The 18,878-nt window shown below is 35.8% G+C and overlaps 1 protein-coding gene across 2 annotated transcripts in view; it reads left to right on the forward strand.

Moving 5' to 3' along the window:
• Nucleotides 1–18,133, forward strand: part of LOC113040036 (guanine nucleotide-binding protein G(q) subunit alpha-like) — a 22,420-nt gene extending 4,287 nt beyond the window's left edge. The window contains exons 2-7 of one of the 2 annotated variants that reach the window (XM_026198256.1): nt 7,084–7,268; nt 7,629–7,783; nt 9,540–9,668; nt 13,322–13,451; nt 14,128–14,281; nt 14,413–18,129. In XM_026198256.1, coding sequence (XP_026054041.1) covers nt 7,084–7,268; nt 7,629–7,783; nt 9,540–9,668; nt 13,322–13,451; nt 14,128–14,281; nt 14,413–14,603 — 944 coding nt within the window. In that variant the 3' untranslated portion in view covers nt 14,604–18,129. Of the gene's footprint in view, nt 1–7,083; nt 7,269–7,628; nt 7,784–9,091; nt 9,221–9,539; nt 9,669–13,321; nt 13,452–14,127; nt 14,282–14,412 lie in introns of both variants that reach the window. The other variant, XM_026198255.1, reaches the window with a different exon arrangement.
• The last annotated feature ends 745 nt before the right edge of the window (nt 18,134–18,878 follow it).

Raw genomic sequence — 18,878 nt, forward strand, 5'->3', positions numbered from 1 at the left:
TCCTTCATTCTTCAAAATATAATCTTTCATGTTCAACTTAAGAAAGAAACTCATATGGGTTTGTAATGACATAAGGGTGATTAAATAATGGCAATTTTAATTTTTTGGGGTGAACTATCCCTTTAATAGCATAGCATATTTAATGGTAACTAATTTTAGTTACTTTTAGTACTTTGGATGATTGCTTCGATAATCATCCAACACTTGAATGTATGTCACCGTATGGAAGAAATGTTTTTTAAAAGTATTTTTGTTACACTTTTTCAAGCTTTTTGTTTTTGTAAAATTAAGTGAAAATCTTACATTGTGTTTAAAAATAATGAAATTAAAATATAGGTTAATATATAAAGAGGGATGAGCCGATTAAAAAAAAAAAAAAAAAAAAATCTGTCCAATAGTTATTTTAAGGTTTTGGCTGATTAGAAAAATTTCTGATCACACACTTTATTTTAAAATTAGGTCCCATTTCTCACTAATAACAAACAATTAGGCTTACTACGAACTAAGCCTCAGTAAACTCCTTATTTTCTGTTTGGCAGCAAAGTTCCTTTACTATTACGCCGGAATATGGTTCCTAGCCAAATCGGCCTAGAAAATCACAACTTTTAATTTCCGTCGGTCTTAGTACACGATGTGACTATAGAAGAGTTAACTTTTAAATAGAAAAAACATAAAAACTCTTTGGTCATTTTTTGAGCGAGATGCTAATGGTCTAATCCGATTCAATGATCTAAGCTAAGTTAAGCTAAAAGTGCTACCGACAGACCCGGAGATCGGCTGAATGGATTCAAAAACAGTAAAACACAACTGTTTAACACTAAGGGCGTTGGAAAATGAGCCTCTGTATCGACCGACACAATACCAATGTATTGTGCATCTTTACAGACGTTGCAAAATGTGAGCACAAACTCAATGAACCAATTTCGCATTCCTCATCAGCTATTTTCATTCATTGATTTGTAACATTTTGTATAAGCGTGTATAAGCTGCGTTTTGTTCTTTGGATGAGGAACTGAAGATACAGGGTGATCGAGGTAGAGAGAAGCTTGCGCGTGTGTGTGTGTGTGTGTGTGTGTGTTGGCGTTCTCTGCTGGGGGGACTTGAGCCGAGGGCAACCACTCTTCATTTTCAGCCCACACTTCTGCTGCACACATGAATGCACGCTGTTGCTGTGTCACATGATCCGGATGCAGAGATCCAGAGAGAAAGAAAGCAAGGAAAAGAATCTTGTCCACCACTCACTTGAACACCGTATTCATGAAAAACGTGCTACTAAGCAACTCGTTTCTGGCACGGGGACGTCTGAATGACAAACCCGGACTTCCAGGTTTCTTGTTACGCCACACGGTCGGCTCTAGCCAATATTTACCTAGCCGAGTCGAAAGCGCGCCGCGTATAGAGTCTATAACACCTGAGTGTTGCGGAGGAGCTGCATGACTCATAAAGATTGTACAGAATGTTTGTTTTTTTTTGGACACACCTAGAACAAAGCCGACACTGTTCTCATGCAACCAACATATGGCCTGTTTTCATTTCACTTTTCACATCACTGGTGAAGTCTTTGTGTCTTTCAGTTTCTCTATACGAGCTGCATGGAAGCTGCATTTGAAGTATTACTCATCCCACTCGCGATGAATTGCTCTCGAGAGTGCGGACAAAGTGCCGTAGTGGATTTCAAACTCTGCTCCTCACTCAAGAGAAGCAATCTGGCCACTGTGGTGGTGATGTTTATGAAACGCTGGGTTAGCATTTGCAACCACACAACGATAAGGCTTCAGAATTTGCATGCGAGTTTAAAACCATGCAAATCCCCCGTTAATACACACCTCATGATTTCCATGTTCAAACCAGTGAGCTGGAGCTGCAGAGACTGTAGACTGTAGTGTTTGTGTTTGTTTAACAGTGTTCCGGTTGAGTCTTGAAGTAGACGACTTTCTTTTAAAACGACCAAAGTGCTTTTTGTGTATAAAATATATGTATGTATTTTATATTACGTTTTATTATATATATTTTTTTCGTGAACGAGGTCTTTTAAAAAAATTATATATTTAGATATTTAGTTATTTTTGTATATATTATTGTAGTATTGTAGTATTATTGCACTTTTTGTATTTAAATTAGTTTTTAGATATTCAATATCTTGAATATAATTTATAATAATAATAAATAATATATCTTGTGTTATTTTTATTAGATTATTGTTTTTCTTGGAATTTGCGAGCAACTGGCAAAGTAGTAGCTGCTGACTTTCTTTTAAAAACAACACCATGCTATATTTGTGTGTTTGATGTGTTTTTATTTTTTGTTTCATTCCTTAAAATGCTTTTTAAAATTTTCTTTCATTTTTGTAATTTTATTTGACAATTAATTTTTTTTTGTTGCTATTATTATTGCTAGTTTATTTTATAGCATTTTAATAATTGGATTTGTACCTTTTATCAATTTCTTTTTGTATTTTGTATTTTATTTTATTTTATTTTAATGGACAGGACCGTAGAGAGTAGACAGGAAAGCATTGGGAGGGAAGAGGGATCAGCAAAGTACTTTGAGAAGGAAATTGAACTCGGGTCGTCGTGAACTCAGTTGCGCTATATGTCAACGCACAAACCACAAGGCTAATGGCGCAGACTTCTTCTTATTTATTTATTTTTTGTATTGTTGGTTTGTTTTTTGTTTATGATGCTGTTTTAATTTTTGTAATTTTATTTTGATTCTATTTTTTTATTTTTTTTGCTAATTTATTACTGCGATTTCATTATTTTATAATTGTGTTTTTTACCTTTTATTGATCTTATTTTATTTTTTTACTGGTATTTTATTATTTTAACATTTTCATTAGTTTTATTTTCATTTATTTCACATTTGCTTTTCCTTTTTTTATTTCTATTTGTTTTATTTCCTATTTTTTTTATTTAAATTATTTTCTTTTTGGAGTTTAGGTCTATGTGTATGTTTATGGTTTTGCTGGACCTCAGTGACTGTCACTGCTAAATTTGATGTAAAAACATTGCAGACTCTAGTTTCAGTGCATGATTCAAATGTTACATCTGTTGATAGGGAAGCTTTGTCTTACCCTGGCTTCCAGTTCTCCAGCAAGCACCCACACACACACACACACTCGTATCCCGGCATGGGTGTATTAGCTGATGTGAGCTGATTTTCTGTGGATATCCGCCATTTTACACCAGCAGGGGAAACCGGTTATGTAGAGCTGGAACTTTTGATTGAACCAACACAAATTCTGAAGCATAATCAAATGGCTGTGCAAGTTTTAGGAAACAGGTTAAAATGGAAAACAAAGTGTCTAATTTTATACCGAATCATCTGCTGTTCATTATATATTAAAATTGTTGAAGCTGATGTATAGATATGATGAGGGCAGTATATTTGATTTATAGTAGCGATGTACTGACATTTCCACAACCAACAATATTGTTTCGAAATAGTTTTAAAGCACTCGCTTCACAGATCATGCATCGATTTCTTTCACTGTTTTTCAGTTGATGAATGAACAAAATCATGCTTGTGTTATTGTGCGGCACAGAGCAACAGAAACCTGGCATTTCCTGCATGGCATATTGTTTGGTTTCCGCTGGAGGATGGACACGTTTGATGGTGGGAGAAGAGCAGGGCTCGCTAATGTATGGCTCCTCTTTGAATCATTGCGGTGTGCTAAATGCTGTAAAAATGTTGCCATGGCAACCCGCTTTGCTGCACTGTAAGCTCACAGACATGAATATAGGATGGATCCAGACTCACTGCTGTTGTTCACCAATAAAGAGACTATAGTTGGGCCTCGATGATTGACCTGTTGTGTGTAGTTTCTTAAAACTAGCTTTAGCTCGGCCCAGTGAAATCAAATTTGACACCATTTACTTCACTACATATCAATGGGATTCATCAGTTTATCATATTCTAAAGGGTTTTTTCTTTCTACCTCAGGAAATTCGCTTATATTTGCTTGGGAACTAATATTAGCCATTTACATAGCCTAAACGTTTCTCACGTGGGCCTATTATGCAAACCTACACTGGTGTTCAAAAGCTTGGGGTTCTGTAAAGAGGTTTCTTTTGCTGAATTTATTTGATATAAATGTAGTAAAAACAGTAATATTGTGAAATTTTATTGCTATTTAAAAGAACAGTTTTTTGTTTTAATATATATCGTAAAATGTAATTTATTCTAGTGATGCAAAGAATCATTACTCCAGTCTTCAGCGTCACATGATCCTTCAGAAAACACTCTTAAATGCTGGTTTAGGCCTAAATGGATACATTCTTTGGAAACGGATACATTTAAGAACATCGAAATGGTCTTTTTTTAAATACAAGTGTCATTTTTGATCCATTTAATTCGTCCTTGCTGAATAAAAATATTAATTTCTTTAAAAAGAATCTTAGTCACCCAAACTTTTGATTGGTAGTGTACGTAAAAAAAAAAACGTTATTTTATGTAATTGTTTTTAGTTGTTGTTATCACAATAACAACAATAAAAAATAATTTGCTTATGTATTTTATTACTATTTTTAATATGAACTATTCATTTATTTCATTTATTTGTTAATATAAATTGTTTATTTAGGTAATTTCTCCTTGCTAATGCAAGTTGGCTAATGGTTTGGTTCATAGCTCATGTGCGATAATGGTCAGATAGTTTTTGTAGGTCTTGTTTTCGGCTAATTCTGATTTGGTCTGGTGTCATCCAGTCAATTCCTGATTGATAAAATTAGGGATTTTTTTTTGTTTCCTCCTCTTATTGCCTGTCCCGTTTTGCTTAAATGCATCCAATTACGGAAATAAACAGCAATTTGCAGCCACTAAGACAAATACCTTTCTATTATTTCAGTACACGGTTAAATTCGTCCAGCTGTTTGTTTTGTGCACTCATCCGTTTCAATACCAGGTCTCCAGTTTCCTCTTAAGGCCTTTATATTGTCATCAATCTAACATTTGTGTGTTTGATTCCCACAAAATGACCTAATATGGAGGAAAACCTGATATCAAGGTGCTCCGGTAATGTTCAGACAGTTTTGGTTTGGTTTCTGTGGCTCAATTGTTGTAAAGCTGCAGGGAGGTGCAGCTATTTGGCAAGCCGATGGAGCCAGGAGAGCAGTGGTTATGCAACCAGGCTGTTTATTGGGTTTCCCCTGTTAGAAAACCACCGACAGTACAGAGAGAGAGAGGGAGACAGACGGAGAGGAAGACAGCGAGCAGATAGTCAGCAGGGAGACTTGACAATCCAGCTGTTGGAGTTAAAACTAGCCATGACTCAGCTCAGGGAGAGATGGGACAAGAAAACGATGGGAAATCGAACCTGCATTTCCCAAATGATCTCCCTGTAAGTTGAGCGTGTGTACGAACCACTCGGCCATGGCTTCTAGAGAAGATTTCTAATGCTTTTGAGGCTAATGTAATTTAAAATGGCTTGTGTTTGTGTCTCATGGAATTTGATAAAGCCCAAATGATTGTGGCATTTTCAATAAAAAATTCACAAAACTACCTTAGCTGAAAGGTGGGTTCCTCTGTAGCCATTCACCATTCATAGGTCTTTGGTCATTGTTTTGAATTAGGTCTCCCTTGTTTATTTAAATAAATGGCAGTTGTCAAGGATGTCAGTACTGGAATCGTACGTACGCCAAGATTAAACCTGTGCGACTGGTTGTCATACCAATCCAAGCACGACTTCCCCAACTGTTGACACTGTATTGTCAAGAAAGTGATGCATTTAGAAAACTGGAACAGTTACTCGACTTGCTTTTTCAGCACAAAAATGTAAAAATGATATTCAAAGTTGTAAATAATAAAGATGATTAATTGCAGGGGGTGTCACCTAAGGATTTTCATAGTCGAATCAGATTTTTCGAATTTTGCTGATATTCAGCTGATAGTCGAATCATAGTTTTGTGGGCGGGGCAAAATACATTGAGTCAGGTCAGACATTTGACAGCCATAATTACTGACGTTAACACAGGGAAAATGTGTAATGAAAGATAGTTAACACTAAATGTCAGCGAAACCCTAACAATTCATTTTTTTATTTTTTTATAACAATAGTGCTCATTATAACGTTAGCCTATATGACAGTAATGCAGAAACACTGCAGCTAAACTTAAAAAAAATATATATATATATATATAATTCAGCGTTTTATTATAATGGTGTTTTCATTATAACTGTATGTGTATGACAGTACCAGTCATAGTTATTTATATTCTGCATTGTTGTTTGTGCTGCTCGTGCGGTGTGCTGAAAAGATAGTCACTGTAATAGAACAACGAAGCGCTTGACTTATATCAGGTAAATATTATTATTTAATAACATAATTATTATTATCGAAGATAAACTTCACCGATTACCGAGCGAAAAAAATCTCTACCTGTGTCAGTTTTTAAGTTTTAAATCTTTGCCGCCAAGATGCTCCTCTGTTGGTCACGGATTATGGAACGTGAAACATAAATCTATAGGGGGGGTTGGATTTATTCACGCACTTTGAAATATTTATTTGAAGCTTCTTTCTTTTCAGATTTTTATTGAAGTTTACCTGTTCTGTGGTGTTGCCTTATATTTTTTTAAAGAATATTAAATGTGTGTACATGTAAAATATTTTACATGAGGCTAATGAAGATTAATATAATAAACCAGTTAAATTTACATTTCCTGTATATCATTTTATTAAATATTTGCCTCATTAAAGGCTCTCTAATACAGTTAAGTGTTTAGTAATCTTAGTTTTGCTTATCACATTATCATACTTAAATCCAATGTAGAATAATAATTTTATAAATGAAAATGTTATATGGTTAGTTAACATCGTGAAATCCATTAAGCAAATAACAAAACGTGTGAATGGATCAACATATAAAGCTGTTATCCTTATAAAGCTGGCATCATCTGGAGTCTTCGCGAGTGCTGTCTTCGTCTGATACCTTTAAAAAAAGCCAGATCCAAACTGGAGCCAAATGCGAAAGCGCTCCAGATAGGCTTTGATATCCTTTATACTCTAAAAAGTCCAAAGGCTGATATGTAACGGAGGCCAAAATATGATCTAATCCTGTTCCAATGTTGTTGTTTATTCATCCTCAGGCACGGGCGAGAGCGGCAAGAGTACGTTCATCAAACAGATGCGCATCATTCACGGGACAGGCTACACTGACGAGGACAAGCGCGGCTTCACCAAACTCGTCTACCAGAACATCTTCACCTCCACGCAGGCCATGATCCGTGCCACCGAGAACCTCAAGATCCCGTTCAAATACGAAGAGAACAAGGTGACTGCTGTACACTGAACAATCCCCTGCTGTAATCATCTCTTTGATGCCCAGAGTGCACGTCGAGATGCAAATCAAACCCAGATAGGCCATAAACGTGGCTATAAAACGCACTACAAGCCTCGCTTGTAAATTTTACTGCTGTCACACCACAGTGACACGGTGATCTTTCTTCAGTGCAGGATTACGGTTAATTATTCTCATGTTTCCGTTTTGAAGAATCAGTTAATATTTCCTTAAGAAGACCCTTAAAGTTTAACTCGACAACTTGTGACCTAGTTGTTTGTCAAAACCCCGCTGGAAGTCATTAGTATTACACAGCCATTAAGTCATAAAATGGGATTTTTACTGTGTGCACAGAACAATGCTCTGCTGGTGCGAGAGGTCGACGTGGAGAAGGTTTGCTCCTTTGACCAGCCCTATGTCAGTGCAATAAAGAAGCTCTGGTCAGATCCAGGCATCCAGGAAGCCTACGACCGCAGGCGAGAGTACCAGCTCTCTGACTCCACTAAATAGTAAGTGTGTGTGCTGTTAGTAGCCATTAGCGCCTTTTAACTTCACTGCTATTAATTGAATTGTTGAATGCTACATCTTTTCTTGCGGTCAGTTAGAAGCCTATTTGTAATAAGACATAGATGTATAGATGCAGTATTATGGCCTGTTCATACTACTAATCATATCTATAAAGATAACTGTAACATTAACCACACCAACGGATGATAATGCTGTTTATTGTAAGCAAGGTTCAGTTTTGTCCTCTGCTGGTTTAAATGCGTAGGCTCGAAGATAAAGATTGGTTGTCAGTGTTCAGCGGAAAAAAAAAAAAATAACTTATTTTCATCAAAAAATTTTTTTATTATGCTTAGGTTTTTTTTTTATGGCTGTAGTGTGGACTTCCATATTCTCATATAGTTACAGTTTAAAGTGTTAGTTCACCCAGGAATAAAAATTCTATCAGTAATAACTCATCCCAATGTCGTTCCAAACCCGTAAGGCCTTCGTTCAACTTCTGAACACAAATTAAGGTATTTGTGATGAAATCCGAGAGCTTTCTGACCCTCTGTAGACAGCGATGCAACTGAAACATTCAAGGCCCAGAAACGTAGTAAGGACATTGTGACATCACTTATGTCACATGGACTATTTTAACAATGTCCTCATTAGGTTTCTAGGCCCTGAATGTGATTAGTTGTATTGCAGTCTATGGAGGGTTTAAAAGTTCTTTATGAAAAGTTTTCTGTTTCTACATTAAAACGTCTGAAATGTCCATATGGGACAAATATTACATTTAATACAATTTTATTTGTATTTTTATGTAATATCAAATACGCAAACAGCACTTGAGAATCACTTGATTTCGTTTTCAACTGCGGCTGGATTTGACACCAATTCAAATGAAGCTATTATAACATTTGAATCCCCGTTTCAGAAAAAGCAAAAAAATGCAAGTCTGAGAACCCCTTTAAATCTTAATGGATTTGACCTGACACTGACACTCTGTGACCTGTAATCGAATAAGTCTCGACAAGTTTAAACACAGCACAAAAATTTTACACTTCCTTTTGTGTTCCACTAAAGAAAATAAGACAGGTTTGGAACGTTGGGGATGAGTTAAAATTTGTATTTTTGGGTTTGAATATTTACAGGTTTATACTTTCAATATTCTTTTTTTTTACCATATTTAAATCCATTCTACAGTTTTTTTCCAAAACTGCCTGGAAAATAGGAAGTGTTTATGCGAGTTTCCATTTGGGACTACTTGTAAAGTTGTGTATATATATGCACATGTACATGCCTCTGTTTCTCACCGGTTCATCCCACAGTTACCTTAGCGATTTAGAGCGTATATCGTCTCCGGGATATGTGCCCAGCCAGCAGGATGTGCTGAGGGTCCGAGTGCCCACTACTGGCATCATAGAGTATCCCTTTGACCTGGAAAATATAATCTTCAGGTATCGCCAATCCCATGGCACACCTACACTGCCGCCACTGTCTCCTGACCTTTAACCTGCTGCTGCAACTGCACTGCTGCCTTCCCTGATCGCATTCTCACAACCGGGGCTCAACCTTTGCTAATTGTTGTTTCTTTGCGACTCTTAAAGAGTGTTGTTTTTGGGGAGCTCTCTGTAAAGACCGTCAGCGGAGTAAGCAGAAGGTTGTGGGTTCGCATCCCAGGATCCCGAGCAGCGTTCCCTCTGTTTTTGTAGGGGTCTGCTGCCATGCTTGATTCTTTCTTCTTCCTTCTCTCTCTCCGTCTCTCCTTGTCTCTAGCTATCTAAGTGATTTGGACCGTATCGCAGACCCTTCGTATCTGCCGACTCAGCAAGACGTGCTTAGGGTTCGCATCCCTACCACAGGGATTATTGAGTATCCCTTCGACTTGCAAAGCATCATTTTCAGGTAGATCATAATGTCGGAGAGGACTCCTCCCCCAGTTTTAATGTCTTCATGTTTGTAACATTTTGCGAATCAGTGCGTTGATCTGGTCCACTTCGGCCAGTTGAACGAACAAGGTTCGATACGTTTATCAATATTTCTGTGACGTTGCTGGCTGTTAATGTCCTTCTTAGTCATTAACCTCTTTGCATCATAAACTTTATTAACATTCATCCTTTTTTTGTCTTTAGTGTTATTTGTGTACGAGAGATAAGGGTTCATTCATGTTTTAACCAGAACCAAGTTCTTAGAAGTGATAGCAACACAGTTTCTATGCATTATAATTATATTGCTTTGTGTTTTAGTCTGTTTAGTCTTTTGGTTTTATTTTGAATACAAAACCTATTTACTTAAAAATATTAAGCCGTATTTAGCAATAAAATTTAAAAAAGCAGAAAGGTTTTTTTTTTCTTCTGTTTTTGGATTGGATTTGTTTTTGTGTCTGTTTTAGTCTTTGCTTTGTTTTCTTTTTGCCTTTATTTTGTTTTTATTCTTGATTTGTTTTATTTTTGCTTTTTTTGTCTTTTCATTTGATTTGCATTTTCTTTTGTTTTTGTCTTTGTTTAGTTCTTTTTGCCTTTTAAATTAGTTTTTATCCTTTCTTTTGATTTGCCTTTTAAATGTTGTAAAGTGTGTTTATTTAAATATATATGCCAGTATTTTGCATTTAAATGTAAAGTTTATTTATTTATTAAAAACCAGCAATGTTTTCTTCGGTTACCAAGCTTACTTTACTAAATGTTTTGACGATGGTTATTAATTCCATAATGAAAAATTTAAATGTTACCTTTGGACTTATTTATATTTTATAAAATTATATTTTAATTAATTATTAATTATTTATAATAAAATAAATAGTCCATACTACAGAAACTGTATGAAACCAGTCAGAATTCTTAAACAATAGTCGGCACCAGACACAATTTTATCTTTTAACATTACCACTGAAGGCCTTAAAGTAGAATCCATTGCAGATGCGAGAACATTACCACACAGGCAGGAGTTTGAGCTCAGGCCCAGTGAAGGGGGAACGTTTACTAACCACTGCTCGGCAGGTGATGCAGCAACGAAAAGCCCTCCACAACCCCCTGTTTAGAGTTGAGATGAGAGAAAATGCCTCTGAAGAGAGGTGATCACAAAAGCCTGCGAATCGATTGGAAGCCAGCGTGTCAAACCCCTCCTACGCACACTGGCGCCAGAAATAACTTCGCTTACAACAAGGTTCCCTCTTGATCCACGCTTGACATGTACGAATAACGTTCTTGTGAATGTTTATTGGGTATTTAAAACAAACAAACAAGCACTTCAAAAACTTCTCTGGAAGGTGGCAGGTTCCCATTCCAGGTAAATGTCAAGGTAGATCTGTAATGTCACCTTTAAGGCCACGTGTGGTTTCAGGTGACTGCTACTACTGAATGCAGAAAACCCATAGATGTTGTTATGAAATACAGGTGAAGAGTTTTAGATGAGTAACTTACATGGCTGCACACTAAACTCCTCAACCTCAGCCATTTAAACATTCTGGTGGAGTTGTCTTCATCTCCGGCACCTCGTCCTCCAGAGTAAGAGAGCTTATCCTCGTAAGTAGGTCAGCTGTACCTCCTGCAGGAACGGAGGCTGGCTGAAGTGGCTTTATTTTAGGTTGTAGCTCCTGAAGGAGTCCATTTATCAAAGCTTTACGCCTGGCCACTAGAGACTGGGCTACGAGACTGTGTTGCCTACATAAAATAAGCCTTCTCTTATGTTTTCCCTCACTGAGCCCGAGTACAGGTGTGATGGGGGGGAAATGGCACAGTTAAAAATTGCTTTGATTATTCCCTTCTGTTTTAGCTGGAATCTCCAGTGAGTTTGTCTCCGTAGATTTCCGTTCATTTAGGAGCAGTGAGCATTACCTGACTGTTGAACTGGGAATGGCCTGGATTCTTTTAATACATTTCCACTCTCAGAAAATTAAAAAAATTAAAAACGTTTAGACATTAACCTGCTTTAATGCAACACCTAGAACATGAAACCACATTATTTGGATCACTTTAATGAAAAATAGTTACATATGGGTGTTTCTTCAACTCTAGGCAGGGGGAAACTAAAGGTATTTTATTTATTTTTTTACTTTAAAAGTCAGCTAGTTGCCACGTTAACATTTTTCATTTTCCTTTAACTTGATGAAAAACTATAAAAAACTATAGTTGTTAAAATTAATAAAAATGGCAAACATGCTATAAAATTTCCAAAACGTACTAAATTAAAAGAAAAACAAGAAAAATGTACCTATTATAAATATAGAAAAAGATTGTGTAAAGCTATATAATAGGATAAAGCTCTATAAATCTATATAATAGTATTAGTAGTAGTTTGATGTATTTAAAACTGATAACGTAAACAACAAAGAAATAAATAAAAGTATTTAATATTTATTGATAATGATCAGTTTATAAAAAAAAAAAAAAAAAAAATAGAAAATTGTATTAATCATAGCAAGCCAAATAGGGAAAAAAAAAGTTTTTTCAAAAGTTAGTGTACTTGTCGAGGCATGTTAAAAAAAATAAAATCTAATGAAATATCGGATATGTTTCTGGACTTGTCAGACTAGTATGAAAAGTATTTTAAAAACTTTTTGTTTCAATGAGGTTTGCCAAAAAACTGTCATCGTATTAATTTTTGTTCATGACCTTCCAAGGCCCAAGAATGTATTTTAGTTCATAATCAATATTTGCGTTGTGAATGATTGTGTTGTTGGGCCCCGACATGCAGTTGTACAGTTGTGTATCTGTTTTTCTCTCTGTCTCAGGGCTTTACTAATACAGTGCCAACACGCTTTTTCATCACTCATTCATTCACCTGTCCGTCCTGTCCGTTTTTCTTGGATGTTACTAATCCCAGCATGCATCTGAAACTCTGCAGTTCTCTTTTTGTTTGTGGCGTCTCTGAATGTTTGTGTGTTAGTTTTGGTTCCTTTGTGAAATTCACCGCTTACAATGTCACCATTTTACCAGAACTGAAGACGACCGGCTCCATACGTGACCGTAGATCTGTGGCACGATGAAATCAGAATTACCTGCTTATTGCCCCGTTTCTGTATTAAATGAACCTCTGCTTTCATGTTTTGAGCTGGTCTTGTTCAGTTCATGTTAGAAACGCACAAGTCAGAGTTTTATCTAAACGGTTGATACCTGGAAACCACAAAATTGTCACGACCTAATTTGTGCATGCATGTGAGAATGAATTCCAGATGTAATGCAATTAACCTCAAGATTTTTCTGCCAAAATGTTAATATAACGATGATAACAGACATGTGATTTTTGAGATGCATCTAATTTTGTATGAGAAGTGGTTTCCATGCTTAAGTACTCATTCATTTCTGGTGGCATTGCAGGGCCTCTAGATCTAATTTGATTTGATAAATAGATATCTAGTAGCCCATTTCCAATGAAAATGTTGCAAATCTGTTTCAGAATTGACCGAATGTGTATGTAGCTTAGTTTTAGGATGAATTTAAAGTCATTTCAGTTCAGGATCTCAATAGCGTACACAACACTGGCACAGGCTTTTTCATAGTCATCATAATCATCAAAGCAGTCTTTTTATGTGTATTCATACTTTGTCACCTCTGTCTCAGGATGGTGGATGTCGGAGGGCAACGATCCGAGCGCAGGAAGTGGATCCACTGCTTTGAGAACGTCACGTCTATCATGTTCCTGGTTGCTTTGAGCGAATACGACCAGGTCCTTGTGGAATCTGACAATGAGGTGATTATTGTTACTCTTATTTTACATTTATTTTTAATTAGAATTAAAACTGTTATTGTAGTTTGTGTATTTTTTTATTGCATTTGTTTTTTATAATGTCTAAAAGATTAAAATGGATATAATGTACATTTACAAACTATTTACATGTTTAATTATATTTATACATTTTAATTTATTTATTAGTTGTATTAGCAATTTCATTTTTTTTTTAATATGTATATCAAAATTAATTTATTTAATCATTTTAAATTATTAATATTAGTGTTATTCCTAGTTGTAATAATTATATTTATAATTTAGATATATTCAAATTAATAATGCACATTTATTATTTTTAATTTATTTATTATACATTTTTGATGTATTTTGATTATATTTTATAGATTTTTGTAATGTAAATCTATTTTCTACTATTAGTATTAGATATTTGTTTTATAATGTGTAAAAGTAAATATTTTTCTTTCATTACACATTTATAAATGTAAATTTCACTTATTATTAGTATCTACTTATAGGGATTTTATCTGGAAACTGTGCATTATAATTGAGCAATATAACGGAGTATATATGTAAATACATAAATCATTCATAGAGGTTCTTCAGCATTAGTCATCTGCATTAGTTTTCGGTGCAGTCGAAGCTTTTATCATGATATCTTTGTTTCTGACTTCTGCAGAATCGCATGGAGGAAAGCAAGGCGCTGTTTCGCACAATCATCACCTATCCCTGGTTCCAGAACTCTTCAGTCATTCTGTTCCTGAACAAGAAGGACCTTCTGGAGGAGAAGATCATGTACTCTCACCTGGTGGACTACTTCCCTGAATTTGACGGTAACGGCCTTTTCACAGGTTTCAAATGAAGCCTACTCTGACACCATGTGGTAGACTTGTGAACTGCATCCACTTCCAAATACACCTCCACAGCCTGTTTGGTCTCCAAACTCTCATTTACCCACTCACAGGTCCGCAGAGGGACGCCCAGGCGGGCCGCGAGTTCATCCTGAAGATGTTCGTGGACCTGAACCCAGACAGCGACAAGATCATCTACTCGCACTTCACCTGCGCCACAGACACCGAAAACATCCGCTTCGTCTTCGCGGCGGTCAAGGACACCATCCTGCAGCACAACCTCAAAGAGTACAACCTAGTGTGAGCGAGAGATCGAACGAGAGCGAGACACCTGCAGCCCACACACGGCCGAAAGCACTACACCCCTCACACACAGAAACACACCTTCACCCCCTTTGGGCACTGGATCTTCACATAGTCCTTTTCTTTGGCCGTTTTCTCCTCTCTTTCTGAGTGTCGACCCCTCCAGCTCATAGCTTTATCATCTAATCTTCCTCGAACACGAAGGCTGGGCCGTTAAACCGGTGCCTGATGACAAGGAGCATTCGTTTGCTCTGTAGATGGGCTGTAGGTGGGCTCTACCTGAATGAAACTGAGGTACGAACTTAACGGAAACACTCGGTGGATCGTCCGTAAGGGCGACATTCTTGAAGGACTTCACCTTGCATCGCTGAATTCAACCAGGTGTTCGTTGTGCAATCACATGCTGTAACACTAGAGGTGGAGGTGATTTGATTCAATACTATTTTAGGAGTGATGTATTGAGATTTCCCATCACTACTGGAGAAGAGATGGCACACACCATGTGAAATTATTATTATTATTTTTTTCGTAATGACTAATGAAAGCCACCAGTTTTTTTTTTTTCTAGTTTTTTTTTTTTTTTTCAAAAACGCTCAAATTGCTTTCCCGAAATATTCTAAAAACGACCCGGTTCGCTTGTGTATCCGCTAAATTTATCATTCAGGCAGCGAACGGTTTCCTCCAGTCTGATGTTTTGCCAGTATTGGGTGTTTAATCCGTATAATTAAAGGGATCCAGCTAGTATTCAGAGATATTTACCGAAAGATCGTGATTTGTTTACATGCTTCGTCACATCAGTTTTAAATCTTTGACCGAAGGAATCAAATTAAACACCTTTTGTAGCCGATTCATTCATAATTTACTCCGTATCACATTCAGTATCTAGCGATTTAAATATTCATAGAATCACTTGGAACTCAAAGCAAAAGTGCTCTTTAGGGTGAAATCGATTTAGTTTGTTTTATTTATGTAATTTATGGACCAGATATGTAATTAGTCGGACTCATTTTCCAACTAAATTTTTGAGTCTCTTCTGCTGTAAAAAAAAACAAATCCATTGGCAAGTGATCTTTTCTTTTTGATATTTCCTTAATCGATTATCAACGATCTGTTTTTTTTTTTTTTTTTTTGGAATATTTGAAATGCTTGAAAATGGAGAGTTGAATTTCCATTTTATCAACATGGCTTTATGCAAATAGGAAAGCGAACTTTATCAGTGGTTGAATTCTTCACTGGCCTCTGCTTGCGTTGTTTCTTGAGAGTTCGCTCTCGGTTTCGTAGAACCATATCTTAGTTCTCGTTCGATTTAGCTGTTTGGATTTCATAGCTAGCTGGCTTTTTTTTTGGGGGGGGGGGTCTTTATGATGTAATTCAGGTGAGTTTTCATACTTTTCATTACAAGGGCTAATTGTGGGCAGAGAATGAAAGGCCTCTATGAAGACGATAGAGCAATAGGTACGCCGAAGTGGGTATCTGAATCAGGGACAGCGCGGGTGACACCGCGGGAGCCGCGGTTTTCCGTAGGTTCAGCTTGCAGTGCATTCAGGGAGCACCTTCGGAGATCTTCAGAAAATGTATGCTATTTCTTGCCGCAAATCAAACGACTTCGAATGAGCTGTTTTGATTTTGTATGTTTAGGAATGAAGTATTCGGTGGCGGTGATGTCACACGTTTCCCTTTGCCATGTTTGGTGTCGGGGGCTGTGACTGTGTTGCTTTTGAGTCCTGTTTACTCATATCTACGATTTTGATTTTTTTCAGCCGACTGGCTATGAATTTATCGCACATTAGCACTCGTACAGTCTTATTGGCTTTGTTCGTATTATTGAAACAACTTGAGAAAAGCTGAATGTGTGAAAAATAATTAAAAAAAATCACGAGATCTAACGTAATGATTAAGCAAATTATTTGAATCACAATGGTCACTTATTGGCGCGATTTTATTATTTCTTTAACTAGTAACTGAATGTATTGTAGGAGGATTTTTGTTTTTTTTTGTGATGAATTGCTTTGGAAGTGTAGTTTAAGGCGTATACGCAATATTCCCTGTATATTTGCAGTTTTGTTGCGTTTAATTAATCCTATAAACCGTCTTTACATATACATTTGGACCGTTTAGTGCATTTTACGAATTGTTTGCCAAATTGCAAATTTTCTTCTTCTTTAACTAAACAGTCCTCCCGTGCCAGGCCAGTTAAGCTGCTTTTTTTGTTTCGTTTATAGTTTTTCAAACATCCAGATGTGCATACGTCATTCTTCTGGGCGGGGCTTCACACTTCAATCATTTTAAACTGTTCACTTGGGTGGGATGAAACTATCAGTCATCATATACCAGTTTCAAACTGTTTCGTTGTTGTACAAGTAGTGGACCTGCAACTTTACGACGACCTTTTTGAACACAAGCTTTTGTACATACGGCTTTTATTTTGAAGGGCTAAGCCTAATCTGAGAAACACCGTTCTTTATCAGAAACAGAAACACTACAGCTAGTCATTTCGTACCAATTAAGTTCACAAAACATCAGAATATGTTGTGCAGATGGTATAAGTAGCTTTGATATCCTGTTCGGCTGATGTTTAAGGGATTGTTTTTAGTCGTTCTCAACATCTTGTGATTAAGTTTGATATGTTTTTCCTCCCGGGGTTAATGCACTGAACCTACTCTGCAGTAAAGGAACGAACTCCACTCATGTGACGTATCTGTTCCTCCAAACTTGTTCCTGGTACTCTTGAGAGATGCACACACTAATGAATAGAAATGACGCTTTCGCTTGGGGTCCACGCTGACGTGATGGATGCCTACAATATGAAGCTATCTTTCTTTCTTTTTTTATTTCTGATGTTGATGCATTACCTGAACACTTGTATGTAGGACACTTTAATATAATACATTTGTTTTTGATAAAACAGCTAAAATAAACATTTGTGTAGTGGTGTATAAAATCAAAGTATTGTATTACTTTGTAATGTATTTCTTGTTCGGTTGGTTGCTCTCTCTCTTTTTTTTTTTTTTTTTTTTTTTTTTTTTTTTAAAGCATACCAAATGTAAATGATGTACTATATTGAGTGTGCCAATCCCTTTCATTTGTAGAGCCAGACTCTTTATAAGTGCCAATGTTGTGGAAATCATTTAAAAAAGGACTTGTGTGTTTTATGGTCCGGTTTTTAAAAACAAATAAACATTAAGTATGTGATTATGGTAAATGCGCAACAGGAAAAGGACCGTTTTATTCTGTATTTAAGATTAAAGATGACAAACTGCTGTTTTTAAAAGAAATGACGTTTTAATTGCATGTGTTTGTTTCGGCGGAGAGGGTCGGGTAAAGGAGAAACCGTATTAACGCGAAACCCTGCTGACAAGGGGCTTAATTATTGTTCATTTACAGTATTTTAAACATTTCTCTTTTTGTATGTTTCATTTCAACCACTTTTGCCTGAACCTCATTCATACATGAAAATGACTTTCATAGCCTTCTCCTTTAAAGAAAAAAAATATCCATTTTAAATTGGAATAAAATTTGTTCCTATATGTTTGCATGCGTGTTGAGCTTTTATTTGTACTTTATTATAAGAAAAATGAATAAGGTAGATGGTCCTCCTCGTAAAACATGTTCTAGGTAAAGAGTCCTGACAGTCGTAATGATAACCCTCTCTTGTCATAAAGAGTTAAATACATGACAAAATTATTCTTATGCCTCACATGGATCGTATTAATATTTCTTCAGCTACAAAGATGTCATTAAATCTCATTTCAGCATATTTATTACATGCATGCTATTTTTAGTGTTGAGGCTAGATTTGAACATCAGAAATGTGAAGAAGATATTTTAAAAATCTTTGTTCATTCTAATAGAGCAGAATAATCCAATCAGAGTTCGGTCATTTGTATTGATGTGGATGCTGATGTTAATTACATTTCTTTTTTTAAATATTTGCATATATATATATATGTGTGTGTGTGTGAGCTGTTGATGCTGTTTTGATAGTTTCATATTAAAAAATATTTAATATTTATGTACATTAAAACATGAAATATAAAATATTTTAAATATAGGTAATATAATGAAACATCCTATACATACAAATATCTGAATATTTATTAATATTTATAGAATATAGTTTGCTGGTGCTGTTTTTAAATTGTTAGGAATTAAAAAGTTTTATAAATAATTGTATTTCTATTTATATAAATAGGAACAAGTGTCAAATATTTTATTATTTTATATATAATTAAAATGTTTTATATAATTGTATTTCTAACTTACTACATGTATTCCC

The sequence above is a fragment of the Carassius auratus genome, chromosome 22, assembly GCF_003368295.1.
Source record: "Carassius auratus strain Wakin chromosome 22, ASM336829v1, whole genome shotgun sequence".
Taxonomy (NCBI): Eukaryota; Metazoa; Chordata; class Actinopteri; order Cypriniformes; family Cyprinidae; genus Carassius; species Carassius auratus.